We start from the raw sequence: 15,940 nt of genomic DNA, 5'->3' as shown, positions 1-15,940 counted from the left end.
TGAGGTTGCATGAAAGCCTGCCGCAGCTTATCCAGTCTTTGAAAGTTAACTTCCTAATCTTTTTGTCATGTTATCCTAAAAGTTAATTGTTTATTAGCTAGCCGAACTACCTTTGCCAAGAATGTGTAGATTGAAACTCTGATAACTCATCATCCCCCCGACTATTCAGAAATGATGATGGTTCTGCACCTGATACACCGTGATGTTTGTTACACTCCCTTTTAACTCGCTGGAGCCCCAGTTCCTGCAGTCCCTTTAAATTTACCAGTTTCCCTGGAAAATAAATAATAATATCCTGTAACTTTGAAATAAAGAGAATTCAAAACGTGTTGGGGTATTAATAAGAATAATATGCAATAGTATGAAAATCTGCTAGCTCAATACTACCAAAATCCCAAATTGGCCAAATCATTGATGTATGCCTGCATTACTATTTAGAAAGTGTGCTGACAATATGGATGTCACAGCAGAACAATTGAAATGGAAATAATGTTATCCTCAAAATTTGGTGGTTGGATGAAAAGATATAACAGTTTGAAACACTGGACACACTTTAATTTTTTTTCATGCTTGTAAACTCATAGTTGACAGCTTTAGATAAAAAATAATTGCATTTGTTGCACAGGGAGATTCCCATAGTCTTAAAATATACTTCAATGCACCGAGGAGAAAATCATCAAGGGTTACCATCCAGTAATTGCTCTGTGGACATCAAGTAATGTATGTAAGGGTAACATTTAGTAGGGGACTAAGGTGTGCTGTGTGATGGGAATTGGTATTTTTGAGAAAGGGCATTGAATTGCAGCCTGCTAGCTTGGGAAATGTTCCCACAAGGAAGTCCTTTCATTGTTCAGGCAAACAATTGTCCCTGCTCCAAAAATACTGAAACAGATTATCTGGGTTGTTTCCATTGTTTATGGGGTTTTGTACAACTAAATTTACCATTTTTGCTACATTACATTGCGACAGTGACTCCACAAGGACTTAATTGGCTATGAATCAATTGGCTATGGAGCTTAATTGGGACATTCAGAGATTGTGAGAAATACTTTAAAAGTGTTTCTTATGTTTTTTCTCTCTTCTTTGCTTCTCCGCTTGCCTTTCTTTCATGCCTTCATTTATACTGACTTCCACATGAAGAATGGACAATTAAGCAATATATTATCTTATCCTTAAGATCCAAAACCAAATGATAAATATAATTTAAGTTTTCTGCTAACCAGTTCTGATTGTCAAACTGCTTGAGTTCCTACAGCATTCCACCTGGAAGTTAAAGCTGATATATATATATATATATATATGCAAATAAAAATGATTAAACATTTTATTAATTTGATGAGCAGATTTACTGATGCACATACTCCCTTGTGATTAACCATTTGCAACCTTAGACTTAAAGAAAAGCACAACGGTAGATAGCTGAATAGGGGCAATATGAAGTGAACAATGGATCGTCTCACAATGGAATTAATATCAAGGAAAAACTGAAATGAGGAAATGCCCTTATACTGTTGTTTATTTTGAAATTGAAGGTCTTTAGTGAGGTCAAAACTTTTTCCAAATACTGATGATAAGAATCCCGAAGACCCTCTAGCAGATGTAAAAGATCCCCTACCAGAAAAGTTGAAGCAGTCTGTTGTAAGTAATCATTTTTAAATTTTCTACAGTTGTTTCCACATGCTACTTTATGGTTAGTTGCCAAATATATTTGCTTTGTTTTTGGGTTATATACAACATACTCAAAACATCTTCTTTGGAGTTTCATAACTTTCAGAGTAAAGAAAATTCACCTTAACCTCCAAGTTTGCGGAAGACACAATGCTGGGGGGCAGTGTTAGCTGTGAGGAGGATGCTAGGAGGCTGCAAGGTGACTTGGATAGGTTAGGTGAGTGGGCAAATGCATGGCAGATGCAGTATAATGTGGATAAATGTGAGGTTATCCACTTTGGTGGCAAGAACAGGAAAGCAGACTATTATCTGAATGGTGGCCGATTAGGAAAAGGGGAGATGCAACGAGACCTGGGTGTCGTGGTACACCAGTCATTGAAAGTAGGCATGCAGGTGCAGCAGGCAGTGAAGAAAGCGAATGGTATGGTAGCATTCATAGCAAAAGGATTTGAGTATAGGAGCAGGGAGGTTCTACTGCAGTTGTACAGGGCATTGGTGAGACCACACCTGGAGTATTGCATACAGTTTTGGTCTCCTAATCTGAGTAAAGACATTCTTGCCATAGAGGGAGTACAGAGAAGGTTCACCAGATTGATTCCTGGGATGGCAGGACTTTCATATGAAGAAAGACTGGATAGACTCTGCTTGTACTCGCTGGAATTTAGAAGATTGAGGGGGGATCTTATAGAAACTTACAAAATTCTTAAGGGGTTGGACAGGCTAGATGCAGGAAGATTGTTCCCAATGTTGGGGAAGTCCAGAACAAGGGGTCACAGTTTAAGGATAAGGGTGATGTCTTTTAAGACCGAGATGAGAACGGTTTTTTTCACACAGAGAGTGGTGAATCTGTGGAATTCTCTGCCACAGAAGGTAGTTGAGGCCAGTTCATTGGCTATATTTAAGAGGGAGTTAGATGTGGCCCTTGTGGCTAAAGGGACCAGGGGGTATGGAGAGAAGGCAGGTACAGGATACTGAGTTGGATGATCAGCCATGATCATATTGAATGGCGGTGTTGCAAGAAGGGCCGAATGGCCTACTCCTGCACCTACTTTCTATGTTTCTATGTTAACACTCTGAAATAGTAATCCCTAGCCTTAGTTTCTCAAACTAGGGGAAACATTCTCTTTACATACACTCTGTCTCCACATCCATCCTGTGAACACCCCTCGGGTTCTTGTATGTTTTAGTAGTCTTCACTCTTAAAAAACTGTAGTGGACACAAACCCAGCCTGTCCAACCTTTTCCCATAAGACAACCCGCCCATTCTAGTAAACCTACTCTTTTTTTGTTTCCTCTAGAATGAACGGTTACAGTCCGACCTAATAGTTTGTGCAGTCATTGCTGTGTTGTACTTTGCGATCCACGTCAGCACTGTCTTCATTGCCCTGCAGGTAAAATGCTTTACTTTTCCATTTGCAGAACCAAAATCCTATGGCCAGTGGTCAGTGCAATTGATTAGGATTGCTGGTGCTCTACTAGCACAGAATTGGGAGAGAAAATAAGCTTTGGGAAGAGAAATGTTCTGTGGAATGGTCTATATTCTGCTAATGGAAATTCCATCAAAACTAAATCATGCTTGTGAGGCAGAGTTTATTGCTATTGTATAAACAGGAACTGCAGATGCTGGTTTACAAAGAAAAATACACAAAGTACTGAAGTGACTCAGTGGGTCAGGTGGCATCTCTGGAGAGCATGGATAGGTGATGTTTAGTATCGGGTCCTTCACACTGGTTCCTATTGTGCTTGATTCCTAACAGTTGCTTGATTCAAAAATAATGATCTGATAGATTGAGCATGAAGAGTAAAACCGAAATCAGAGACGTAATTTGTAATATTGAGGAATTATATGTACTATATAGACACAGAATTTTCCCCAGATCTCACCATTTAGGAGTGTTGTTTCCCAAATGAACATGTTTTTAAAATAACTCTACAGTGATCTACAAACTAAGATGGAAATGCAGGGTGCTTCATATTTGTGTATGGAACATAATTACCACAAAATTGGTTAGGTATGAATTAACTGTGCAACAGCCTTAATTCTTCACAAAGTACAGCATTTCCCCATAGAAATCTGGGATTATTGATATGTCAAGAACTAACTGACACTGCTGTCAATTGTCCAAAATGATGAATGTTTTGGATAAATGGTATTTTGCTTAGAGAATGCATTTCATCTTAGATTTGGCAATTTTCACCATAGTTGCCCATTGGCTGTCATGTCCATTAATTAATAGTGAAGTTACCTTTTAATCATTGTAGTGTTTGTTAATATAGTGCCATTTGATTAATCTGATCCAGGGATTAAACAATTTATATCTTTAGGTGAACAATTGTTGTTAGTTTCTGTTCTTTACGGTTAAATCAAGATTACAAGAAAATATCAAATTAATATTTGCTTGGGATATAAAAAGGAAAAAAATATTAGCTATTAATAATAGCCCAAGTAGTTTAACATTTTTATGAATTTCAATGGAGTACCCTACCATTACAAAACCTGTAAAACACAAAATATTATGTGCAGAAAATACTCAGTAACTCGGGCAGGATCTGTATAAAGAGAGCGTTGTGTTTTTAATGTCTGATCTTTCATCAGATCTGAAAAAAAGTTAAATTAAATCAATTTTTAAGATGCATTGCAAGGGAAGGAATTCATCATGAATGTCGAAGTGTAAGAGAAAAAGGACAGATGCAGGACAGGCTAAAACACAAATTATTAAACTAAATGATTAAATGGATAACATTGCAAGGTTCACCCTGTCACAACTCTCCTCTCAATTCTTAATGCATATTAAAACAGTTTAGTGCAGACCCTGTATAGTTTTGAGGAGAGGCCATTGACCTCAAATGTTAACACAATTTCTCTATTCAGGCCTGTCAGACTTGCCTGTTGTTTTTAGTGTATGCTGCATTTATTTCAGATTACCAAAAAGTGCAGTTTTTGTTTCTGTGAAATTCAAACTCCTTTTCTATGCCCCAAAACTGAATTCTATATGTAGAATAACCCCAATATAATGGCAATACCCTTGCATTAATATGACTTTGTTAACATATCTTAATGTTTCACACAGTGATTTATCATTGTTAGGCTGTACTGGAAAAAATGTGTTAATTGCCCATTTTCTGCCATCTCCCAGCCTGTCCTCAGCTATGTGCTGTATGCCCTGGTTGGTACAGTGGGACTTCTAACCCATTACCTGCTGCCCCAGCTCAGAAAGCAGCTCCCCTGGCACTGTTTTTCTCATCCACTGCTGAAAACCAAGGAGTACTATCAATTTGAAGTGAGAAGTAAGTATTCCTATAAAAACGATGCAATGTTCAAAGAATTATGACTGTCCATAAAGGTGCGATGAACAATTCAGAGATTTTGTTGCTAATCTGTTATTTATCAAATGTTGCTTTGCAGTAAAAGCAACCAAGCATTTACTAAGATACTGAAATATTGTGAAATAGAACATAGAACCGTCCAGCACAGGAACCGACCTCTCAGCCAACAGTGTCTGTGCCGAACATGATGTCAAATTATACTAATCTCTTTTGCTCACAATCCATGTCCTTCCATTCTGCGCATATTCACATGCCTATCTAAATGTCTGTTAAACATCACTATTGTATCTGCTTCTATCGCCACCCCTGCAGAAAGTTCCAGATACATACCATTCACTTTTTTTTTAAACTTGCTCGGCACATCTTTTTCAAACTTCCCCTTCTAACCATAAAGCTATGTATGCCTTCCAGTATTTAACATTTCAACCTCGGAAAAAGGTTCTGACTGACTGCCTTCTCTATGCCTTTTGTAAATTTATAAACTTCTATCAGGTCTCCCCATAGCCTCTGATGCTCCAGAGAAAACAATTTAAGATTGCTGAACCTCGTTATATAGCTAATACCCCTGAAATCAACAACTCTACATTATTCCGGCAATGAAAATAGCACACAACAGTGCGAATGCAGTATAACCAAAGTTTTATAAAGATGCAACATGACTTATTGACTTATTGACTCTTGTACTCAATGCCCGGACCGAGGAAGGAAAGCATACCATACACCACCATTATCATTCTATTTATTTGCACTGCTAATTTTTGGACCTAAAGATCCCTCTGTACATCTGTGCTGTGAAGGGACTGCCAATAATTGTATACTTTCCCCATACATTTGACCTCCCAAAGTGCTACACCTCACATTTGCCTAATTTAATCTCTATCTGCCATTTCTCTGCTCATATCTGCAACTGATACATATCCTGTTGTGTCCTTTAACAGCTTTCTTCAGTGTCGTAAACTCCACCAATATTTGTGTTGGCTGCAAAATTGCTGACTAATCCATCTACATTTTCTTCCAAGTCAAGTATAATGCATCACAAACAACAAGCCAATTCTGAATACAATCTACCAAATGATTGTGGATTCCATGCATCTTGATTTTCTGGATTAGCCTACATCAAGGGACATTATTAAATGTCTTACTAAAATCCATGTCGACAACATCCACTGCCCTACCCTCATCATTCATCCTATTCACTCCTCAAAAAACTAAATTGAGTTAACAAGACACGATCTGCCACCTACAAAGCCAGACTGACTGTCCTCATTAACCCATTCTCCTCCTTCCTCCTCTGACGCTAAACATAAATTCCCTTCTTTATTCTTGAGTGGTCCTACTCTTACCCTAGATACCCTATCTTTTTAATGTGTGTTGAAAGCATTGGGATTTGCTTAATCTGACTTGCCAAGGCCATTTCATGACCACGTTTTGCCCTCCTAATTCCCTGCTTAAACTCTTCCTGTTTTCTGCACAAACCTCCTGCATGTGTGATTTAATCTTATAAAACCTTACGAAGCTTCCTTCTTTTGACCAAATTTACAATCTCTCTCGCCATCCAATGTTCCTTAACCTTGCCAACCTTGTCTCTCCTCAATGGAACATGCCAGTCCCGAACTTTGATCAGCTGGTCCTCATAAGTCAAGTCAAGTCAATTTTATTTGTATAGCACATTTAAAAACAACCCACGTTGACCAAAGTGCTGTACATCTGATTAGGTTCCAATGGGAAAAAAAATGGAAAAAAAATGAAACATACAGTAGCACGCAAACGTTCACAGCGCCTCCTCAATGAGCCTCAAACGCTAGGGAGTAGAAATAGGTTTTGAAGACTCATAAGACTCCTACACGTCCAATGTGGACTTCAGCTAACAACAGCTGATCCCAATTTACTCTCGGTGGTTCCTCCCTAATATTATTGTAATTTGTCCTCCATCAATTTAGTACTGTCTCCCAAGGTCCAGAAATCTTTATTCATAACTGTCTTACAGCTGATGGATTGTGATTACTGTTCCCAAAATGCTTTCCATCTCAAACGTCAGTCACCTGGTCAGGCTCGTTTCCCAATACGAGGTCCAGTATGCTCCTTTGTTTGGTTGGCCTATCCACAAACTATTTCAAAAAACCCTCTTGCATACTCTGACACGTCTTAGCCTCTGAGGAAGTCCCAGTTAATATTAGTGAAATTTAAGTAACCTGCATCAGAGAGACGACATACCATGCTGGAGTCTTGCTTCTGGCGATAGAATCACCTGTCTGAACCCTGACCCGACGACTATTGAAGTGTTAGCCCCACAGATGTGACCAGATATGGTACCTCTATCCTGGCTGCTGCTGCTATTTGACCCTGAGAAGCCATTCCCTCCTTTCCCTCGTATTCAAAGTAGTATATTTGTTTGAGAGGGGACTAGCCAGAGGAGACACCTGGACTACCTGCCTGACTCTCCTGCCGGCCACCCATCTGGCTTAACCTTTGGTGTAGCCACTTCCTTGAAACTACCGTCCATAACCCTCTGTCTCCTATATGCCCTCAGTATGTCCAACTACCACTCCACTCAATCGATGTTGCCTGAGAAGAGCTGCACATGGACACACTTCCAGCAGATGTCATCTTCAAGACACTTGACTGCTTCTCCGATTTTCCACCTGTTACAGAAAGAACATACCACTCCATGGACTTCCATAACTGCCCTATATTAAAAATAAATCTGCCAGACTTAATGGGAAGTAAACCCAAAACATGTGTAGGAAAGAACTGCAGATGCTGGTTTAAATCAAAGGTAGACACAAAATGCTGGAGTAACTCAGCGGGACAGGCAGCATCTCTGGAGAGAAGGAATGGGGGACGTTTCACCAATCCCTTCTCTCCAGAGATGCTGCATGTCCCGCTGAGTTACTTAGCATTTTGTGTCTAAATCCAAAACATGTTACCTTGTTTCTGTTTACCCTCTTCATTGAAGCCAGGTATTCATCAAAGCCGGCACTTTGACAAAGTAGCAGTACTTACATCTATCTCAAAGCAGCCCCTCTCAATGTGCCACTGCAAAATAGCATGCTTTGCTACATGCTGACTTCATTTTACTTATTGCTAAGGCTGCCTGGCCTTAAGTTCTTATTTTAACATGAACGTTTAACCTGCTATGACTGTTCCTATCAACTGAAATGAGATCAGAAGAACCGTTTCAGTAATTATTAAAATCCAAATAACATGATATCATTTAGAGGTTTAATTTTAAATTACAGAACACATTTATTGCTACATATTCTTGTTAAATTAAATATCCCTTTATTAATTTGTTTTGAAAATATTATGTATTAGAAAATTGTTAATCTATTTGTTTAATCATTATACATTCTCAACCATGTGCATGCACTGTATGTAAAAAGATTGATATAAATGTCAGTGATAGTCCAATAACTACCAATAAAGGTATTTCTGATTATTAATATGATGTGCAACAAATAAATTGTTAAAATAATTGGAGAGCGACCCCCATCCGATGATGAATTGTTTGGCTGCACATCTTCAGCAAGCCCCTTAACTGTTTTCTTCTTGCAGATGCTGCTCATGTTATGTGGTTTGAAAAGATTTATGTATGGCTGCTATTTGTGGAAAAGAATGTAATTTACCCATTGATTGTCCTCAATGAGCTGAGCAGCAGCGCAAAGACGATAGCTAGTCCAAAGAAACTGGACGCAGAGTAAGGTGTTTCTCTTTATTATTCTTTCTGTCACTGATATGTTCCTACTCCTTTTTAGTTTTGCTGCACCACATGCAGGCGACCCTCTGTGTGTCCGGGGGGCAGGGGTGGGGGGGGGGGGGGGAGGGTTGCACCATGGAAAATGTTGTAAATTGTAATTTTTCCGTGATGCAAATGCATCAATCAACACGAGTTGAAAAATAGTAGAAATTCTGAGAGAACTGTTTTTTCTTATCCCATGTCTTATTCCATAGGTGGTGATTTGTGAATTCTATAAGAGGAGGGGCCTTTTCCTGCCTAGATTTCCAGCTTTGAACATTTGCTGTAATGTAATTACCTGAACTAATTTTCAGTGTGGAATCATGACTATTTCTTGTGGAATTCGTTTCTTTGATCTGATTAGCAGTAACCATTATAGGCATACAGGCAGCAAGGGATTCTGAAAAGTTAAAAAGGTGCAAAACTTGTTCACGTATTGTTAAATAAGCAATCCTATTAAATAGAAAAAGTGTATGCTAGATTGGAATAGAATTTGCGAGGTATTTGCAACATTTATTTTAGACAGTGCATCTTTTTTGGCACAACATTACGATTAGAGGATTGTCATTGTCTAATCATTGAGCTGGAGTGTCATTCAGCACATAAACTGTCTCTTCTTCCCTACTTGTCCATGCCGACCAGGTTTTTTTCCCGAAGCTAGTCACTCTCCTATGCTCCAGAGAAAATAGTCCCAGCCTTTTCAGCCTCTCCTTACATCTCAAACTCCCAAGCCCTGGTAACATCCTGATGATTCTTTTCTGCAAACTTTCTAGCTTGATAACATCCTTACAATAGCTAGATGACCGGAACTACACAACAGACTCTAAATATGATCTCATCAACATCTTGTACAGCTGGAGCATGATGAACCAACTCCTCTACTCAATATCGTTACCAATGAAGACAAGCATGCCAATTGCTGCTACCTTCACCCTGTCTACCTCCATCGCTACTTTGAGGGATCAGTGCACCTGCACCCCTAAGTCTCTCTGCTCTACAAACCCTTGCCAGGACACTACCATTTACTGTGAATGTCCTGCCCTGATTTAACATGCCACAATGTATCACGCCACACTTTCCTAAATTAATTTCCATCTACCGTTCCGTGGTCCACTTGATTCCGATTCGTTTGCAAACTGAGCTAGCCTTCCATACAATCAATGTTGGTGTTATCCATAAATTTGCTTACCACATTAAACACATTTCATTCAAATCATTAATGTAGCTGAAAAACAACAGTAAATTCAGCACAGATTCACGTGGCATCCCAATAATCACTGACCTATAACAAAAACAATCATCCGCAACAACCCTCTGATTCCTTCCAACAAGCTAATTTTGAATCCAATTTGCCATCTGACCCTCAATCCCACCTAATCTGCCCCTTTGGACTAGCCTTCCATTTGTGACCCTGCCAAATGCCTTGCTAGAGTTTAACTTCCATTGCCTCCCCCCGATCCAATCATCTTGGAACTCTCTTTTAATTTAAATGTCAAATTCATGAAACACGATTTCCCATGCACAATGACTTGCTAGCTATTCCTAATCAGTTCTTGCTGGTTGTTCCTCTTCTGCAGAATCCCTTCCCGTAAACAACTTACTGGCTTGTAGTTCCTTAGCTTGGCCTTGCAACCCATCTTAAATAAAGGTGCAACATTAGCCACCCTCTAGTCTTCCAAGACTGCCCCCTTGGCTAAAGATAATGCCAATGTCTGCCAGGCACCCAGTAACTTTTTCCCCAACCTCTTGCATTGTCTGATGATATATCTGGTTTAAGGGGATTTATTTACCTTATTTTTCATTAAGATTATTTTCTTTAAGATTGTGTTAAGTATGGTACTCTCAAGTATTGTCTGTGTTCTTCTTTAGGTTTGGTGCGTTCATGATCACCATCGCAGGAATGAAATTGCTTCGATCTTCTTACAGTAACCCCACTTACCAATATGTGACAGTTGTTTTCACTGTGCTGTTCTTCACCTTTGACTATAAAGCTTTTTCAGAAACTCGGCTGCTGGATCTCTTCTTCATGTCTATACTATTCAGCAAGGTATGTTATAAGAACCAAATATAGTTATTCGATGCAAGTCAAAACTATCCAGCATTGACTGAGAGAGAAAAAACGTTCCTAGTTGGTGGGGATGGGATGGTTGCACAGTTCAGTTATTTATTTTGGTGTTCCTTGCATTATAAATTATAGAATGAAAGGCAGGATTCCACAGTGCTCTCCATAATTTTTGGAATAAAGACCCATTTATTTATTTGCCTCTGTACTCCACAATTTGAGATTTCTAATAGAAAAAAAATCACGTGTGGTTAAATTGCACATTGTCAGATTTAAATAAATGCCATTTTTATACATTTTGGTTTCACCATGTAGAAATTATAGCAGTGTTTATACCTAGTCCCCCCATTTCAGGCCACCATAATGTTTGGGACACAGCAATGTCATGTAAATGAAGTAGTCATGTTTGGAATTGTGGTGCATGCAATGACTGCTTGAAGTCTGCGATTCATGGACATCACCAGTTGCTGGGTGTCTTCTCTGGTGATGCTCTGCCAGGCCTGTATTGCAGCCATCTTTAGCTTATGCTTGTTTTGGGGGTTAGTCCCCTTCAGTTTTCTCTTCAGCATATAAAAGGCATGCTCAATTGCATTCAGATCGGGTGTTTGACTTGGCCACTCAAGAATTGACCATTTTTTAGCTTTGAAAAACTGTTGCTTCAGCAGTATGTTTGGGATCATTGTCTTGTAGAATGAACTGCCGGCCAGAGCTTTGAGGCATTTGTTTGCACTTCAGCAGGTAGGAAGTGTCTATACACTTCAGAAAGAACTCCACATGCTGGTTTAAATCGAAGGTAGACACAAAATATTGGAGTAACTCAGTGGAACAGGCAGCATCTCTGGAGAGAAGGAATGGATGATGTTTTGGGCCGGGACCCTTCTTCAGAAGGTCAGGGGTCTGAAGAAGGGTCCCGACCTGAAATGTCCCCCATTCCTTCTCTCCAGAGATGCTGCCTGTCCCACTGAGTTACTCCAGCATTTTGTGTCTATCTGCAGTTCATGTGTTTGCACAGTATTGCATACTATTTCTCGTAAGGAGGAAAGCATTGCCTCTCGGTACTTAATTTACATGCGAATTTACATACAAGTATTGTGTTGTTGTGTAATGTGAATTCATAGGTTGAAATGTAAAAATGTTTAATATTTTCTGTTTTGTTTTAGTTATGGGAGCTTTTCTATAAATTGAGATTTGTGTACACTTATATTGCTCCTTGGCAAATCACATGGGGATCAGCGTTTCATGCTTTTGCTCAGCCTTTTGCTGTGCCTCGTATCCTTTACTCGTGCATTGAGAATAATTAATATTGTTGATATCAAGATTTTACAGGCTGTTTTAACAATTGTGGATTCTCTTTGTGCTTGTCATTAAAACTCCAATTGTAATACAGCGCAAATGACTGTAGCAATTCAATCTGAACAAGTCAAAACAAAAATTCACTAAACTTTAAAAGCCCTGAAGACAATTTACAACTGTCAAAGCTGAAAGACAGGTTTGTCTCAGCATGTTGTGAAATTTAAAGTAGTTCTTAAACCAATTCGCAAAAACCTGTTTGCTATCTGTCTGCTGCATTCTGTTTTTGCACACTGTTGAATTCTATCATCCATGCAATTTACCTGGGAAGTGCATACATGGATTGAAATAGAACAAGACTTCTTATTTAAACAATCTAATTAAGTCGACATTTATATTGTATGAAAACTGAATTCCAGAAGCAAATGATTTATGAGCCTTTCGTCAACTTCGATTATTGCAATTCCGTGCTTCCGATGTGACATCCTGTTCATCGGTGAAACTAAGCGGATACGAGGCAACCATTTCATCAGTCGCATGCGCTCTGTCTGCCAAGGCCTGCTGGAGTTCTCAGTTATCCATTTTAAGTCCCTGTTCTCAGTCCAACCTTTTTGTTCTTGCCCTCCTCCAATGCCAAAGTAAAGCCCCATGTGAATTGGAAGAACTGCACCTCATATTCTGCTTGGGTAACCTGCAACCCAATGGTACGAATATTGAATTCTTCAATTTCATGAAATATTCCCAACCCCACCACCCCACCCAAATCCAAATCTCCTCTTTTTTACCTGTGCCTTTGCCCCCCCCCCCCCCCCCCAAATCTCCCCCAGCCAATGTGCAAGCATTTCTACCACCATCTCCCAACACCCCATTCACCCTAATCCTTCCATTCCTCTATATGCTCATCCCACCTCATGATCTATATTTCCCTTTTATTTTCCCCTTTTCCCCTTCCCACCATATATATCCCTTCTGGCTTTACATTTCATACCTCCTCTTCTTTCCTTATCTAACGCCCTTCTGTCTCCTTTTCACATCTCGCCTTCATTACATGCTCCACCCATCTAATCACATCCAAACTCAGTGTCTATTTTTACCAGACTTTACCGTACCCCTGCCTGTCTTTCCTGATCTGAAAAGTTGTCTGTCCATTCCCTCTGCAATTGCTACCTGACCCGCCGAGTTCCTCCATCACTTTGTTTTTGCTCAAGATTCCAGCATTTGTGATTTCATGTGTCTCAAGTCTTATTCAGGTTGACACTGTAAAATATTCAGCTACCAATTTGATTTTAAATAAAAAATGGCATTACCATGCGAATTCAGTTCGCATTTATCATTTCCTTTAAGAGTGGGTTCAATCTGTTTCAGTACAAGTAGACCCAAAATAATTGGGAAAAAAATACATGTCAACATGACTTAGAGAAAAGTCTAAAGTTGGTGTTGAGCAAAATGTGCTTAAAGGTTCACAGTGAAGATACATTTTAATGAATACTTTGTATGCTATTGTTCTTGGATTTTCAATATAGCTGATGCAGTTACAATATGCTTTTCATTCCTTAACTGTTGCTTTGCTTCAGATTCAGCAATGTTATTTGTTCAGGCAATGGTATCAGCTTTATTCTCAACTCCTTTAAACCCATTTCTTGGAAGTGCAATATTCATTACTTCATATGTACGACCGGTCAAGTTCTGGGAAAGAGACTATAAGTAAGTGTTTTTTTTCAAATTATATATTACATTACATATTCGATTACATATTCGGCACGTGCAGGGAAAAAGTAGGATGTCACTTTAAAATGAAGGCAGTTTCCATTTAGATATTCAATAAAATTCCAATCCATGGATGTAATGCATTTCTATTATCCCGTACTTTTGTTTAGCTATTAAATTTTAATATCCATAGTTTTGTAACTTTTCTATGAAAATCATTTGAGAAAATCTCTCCTTTCATCTGTCCTTCCCACCTCTATTTCACTCACCTGACATCCTTCACTCTCTTCGCTTTACCTGACATCCTTCCCGTGTCTTGTCTATTAACCTGACCCCCTTCCTCCACTCTCCACTTGCTGCTTGACGTCCTACCTCCTCTCTCTCTCTCTCTTCCCATGCCCCTTGGTTCACCTACCACTGCTATTTCTCCAGACAGCAATGCTAAACTACTATCTACCTCTGATGTTCCTCGGACTATCCTTTGCTGCCTTTACTTTGCTGCCATTACCATGCACTAAACGTTATTCCCTTATCGTATATCTATACGTTGTAAATGGACTGATTGTAATCATGTATTGTCTTTCTGCTGACTGGTTTGCACGCAACAAAAAGCTTTTCACTGTACCTGTCGCACGTGATAATAAACTAAACTGAAACTGAACTGTAAAGCTCCTTTCCCAATACATCTCCTTGTCCTACTGATATTTACATTCAGTTTTTTAATTATTGTCTAGACAAATCAAAGACAAATTTCTGTCAGGCCATTCGTAACATTTTTTGTGACTCTTCATGTATAGGATCTTTATAGCCAGCAGATAGGTAACTCATCAATTCAAATTGGATTTGAAACTTGGAATCAGAAGGGGAAGTTTGTCTCTTTCACTTTTCTGGTTCCAGACTTGTACTGATGCCACTGTATAGATAAATCTCACTCCTTCTACCAAGACCCCTAGCCATCTTATAGGTATATATGCAACTGATTTGTGAAGCCATTGTTGACTACTGCCATTTTATTTTGTGTGCTGCAGGTTTTAGGATTAAAACTTCAATTTCTTTTGTAGCACAAAGCGGGTGGATCATTCAAATACCAGGTTGGCATCCCAACTCGATAGAAATCCAGGTAGGATACGAATAATTATTTTTAAGGAAGTGATTTCTATATCAATGCACTCAAACTAAATCTTCGAATATGGCAATTACTGTATATTTGAATAGTCTGCAGTAATGCAGCATAACAGGTAGAAAGAACCTGAAGAATGTCTCGACCCGAAATGTCACCCATTCCTTCTCTCCAGAGGGAATTCCTTCTCTCTGCATCAGGTCAGTAATGTCACCAAATGACAAAGAAAAAATGCATTACTGGAGAATGCATTTGGGTTGCAACTTATAGTGTCACCTGGTAATTTAAATTTCTATCAGATATCTTTAATACCCAGTAATGGTGAACAGTCTTCTATTGTTTCTTGATATTATGTCTTAACATTGCACTTTAAAGCCGCGTAAATGAAAAATCTTGTTATTTATGCTTGATGCATTACCCTCTATCTATATAAGTATTTTCTGTTGGCAATAAATCTAGGAGAAACATAATGCTTTGGTACGTTTTGAGGCCTTCAGTTGTAAAGACTGTTTCAAGAACTAGAAAATGCATTTTGAGGCTTTTGGGGAATTTGAATATTTTTTTGCGATCCTTTGAATTTGTAGAACATTTTCACAATAATTTGACAGGAGCAAGGGGGGCTGCTTATTTTCTTTGGGTAATTGAGGAACCCACTCATTTCAACTTTTGCGTTTGAATCTTGAATGAAGTGGATCATCTTTACCAGCAATAATCACCAGTATGGGAATTACTCTATGCTGGGTGACGTGTTGTACATTCATCAAACTAGTAAAAACATTTAGTTTAGAGATACAGCACGGAAACAAGCCCTTCAACCCACCTAGTCTGCTCCGACCAGCGATCCCCGCACACTTATACTATCCTACATGCACGAGAGACGATTTACAATTGTATCATGCCAATTAACCTCCAAACCTATATGTCTTTGGAGTGTGGGAGGAAACCAGATGTCCCTGAGAAAACCCACACAGTTCACGGGGAGAACGTACAAATTTGGTACAAGCAAGCACCCGTGGCCTGGATCGTACCC

At 39.1% G+C, this 15,940-nt stretch overlaps 1 protein-coding gene across 4 annotated transcripts in view; it reads left to right on the top strand.

The window, feature by feature from the left end:
* pcnx1 (pecanex 1) overlaps window positions 1-15,940 on the top strand; it is a 224,476-nt gene that overhangs the window by 167,814 nt on the left and 40,722 nt on the right. For all 4 annotated transcript variants that reach the window (XM_078406252.1, XM_078406253.1, XM_078406250.1 and 1 more), the window contains 8 exons: window positions 1,533-1,638; window positions 2,967-3,059; window positions 4,806-4,956; window positions 8,551-8,692; window positions 10,601-10,778; window positions 11,954-12,062; window positions 13,658-13,787; window positions 14,852-14,910. In XM_078406252.1, coding sequence (XP_078262378.1) covers window positions 1,533-1,638; window positions 2,967-3,059; window positions 4,806-4,956; window positions 8,551-8,692; window positions 10,601-10,778; window positions 11,954-12,062; window positions 13,658-13,787; window positions 14,852-14,910 — 968 coding nt within the window. The remainder of the gene's footprint in view (window positions 1-1,532; window positions 1,639-2,966; window positions 3,060-4,805; window positions 4,957-8,550; window positions 8,693-10,600; window positions 10,779-11,953; window positions 12,063-13,657; window positions 13,788-14,851; window positions 14,911-15,940) is intronic.

The sequence above is a fragment of the Rhinoraja longicauda genome, chromosome 10 (genome assembly GCF_053455715.1).
Source record: "Rhinoraja longicauda isolate Sanriku21f chromosome 10, sRhiLon1.1, whole genome shotgun sequence".
In the NCBI taxonomy this organism is placed as follows: domain Eukaryota; kingdom Metazoa; phylum Chordata; class Chondrichthyes; order Rajiformes; family Arhynchobatidae; genus Rhinoraja; species Rhinoraja longicauda.
The sequence above is the reverse complement of the archived record's forward strand: the minus strand, read 5'-3'. Positions and strand labels throughout refer to the sequence as shown.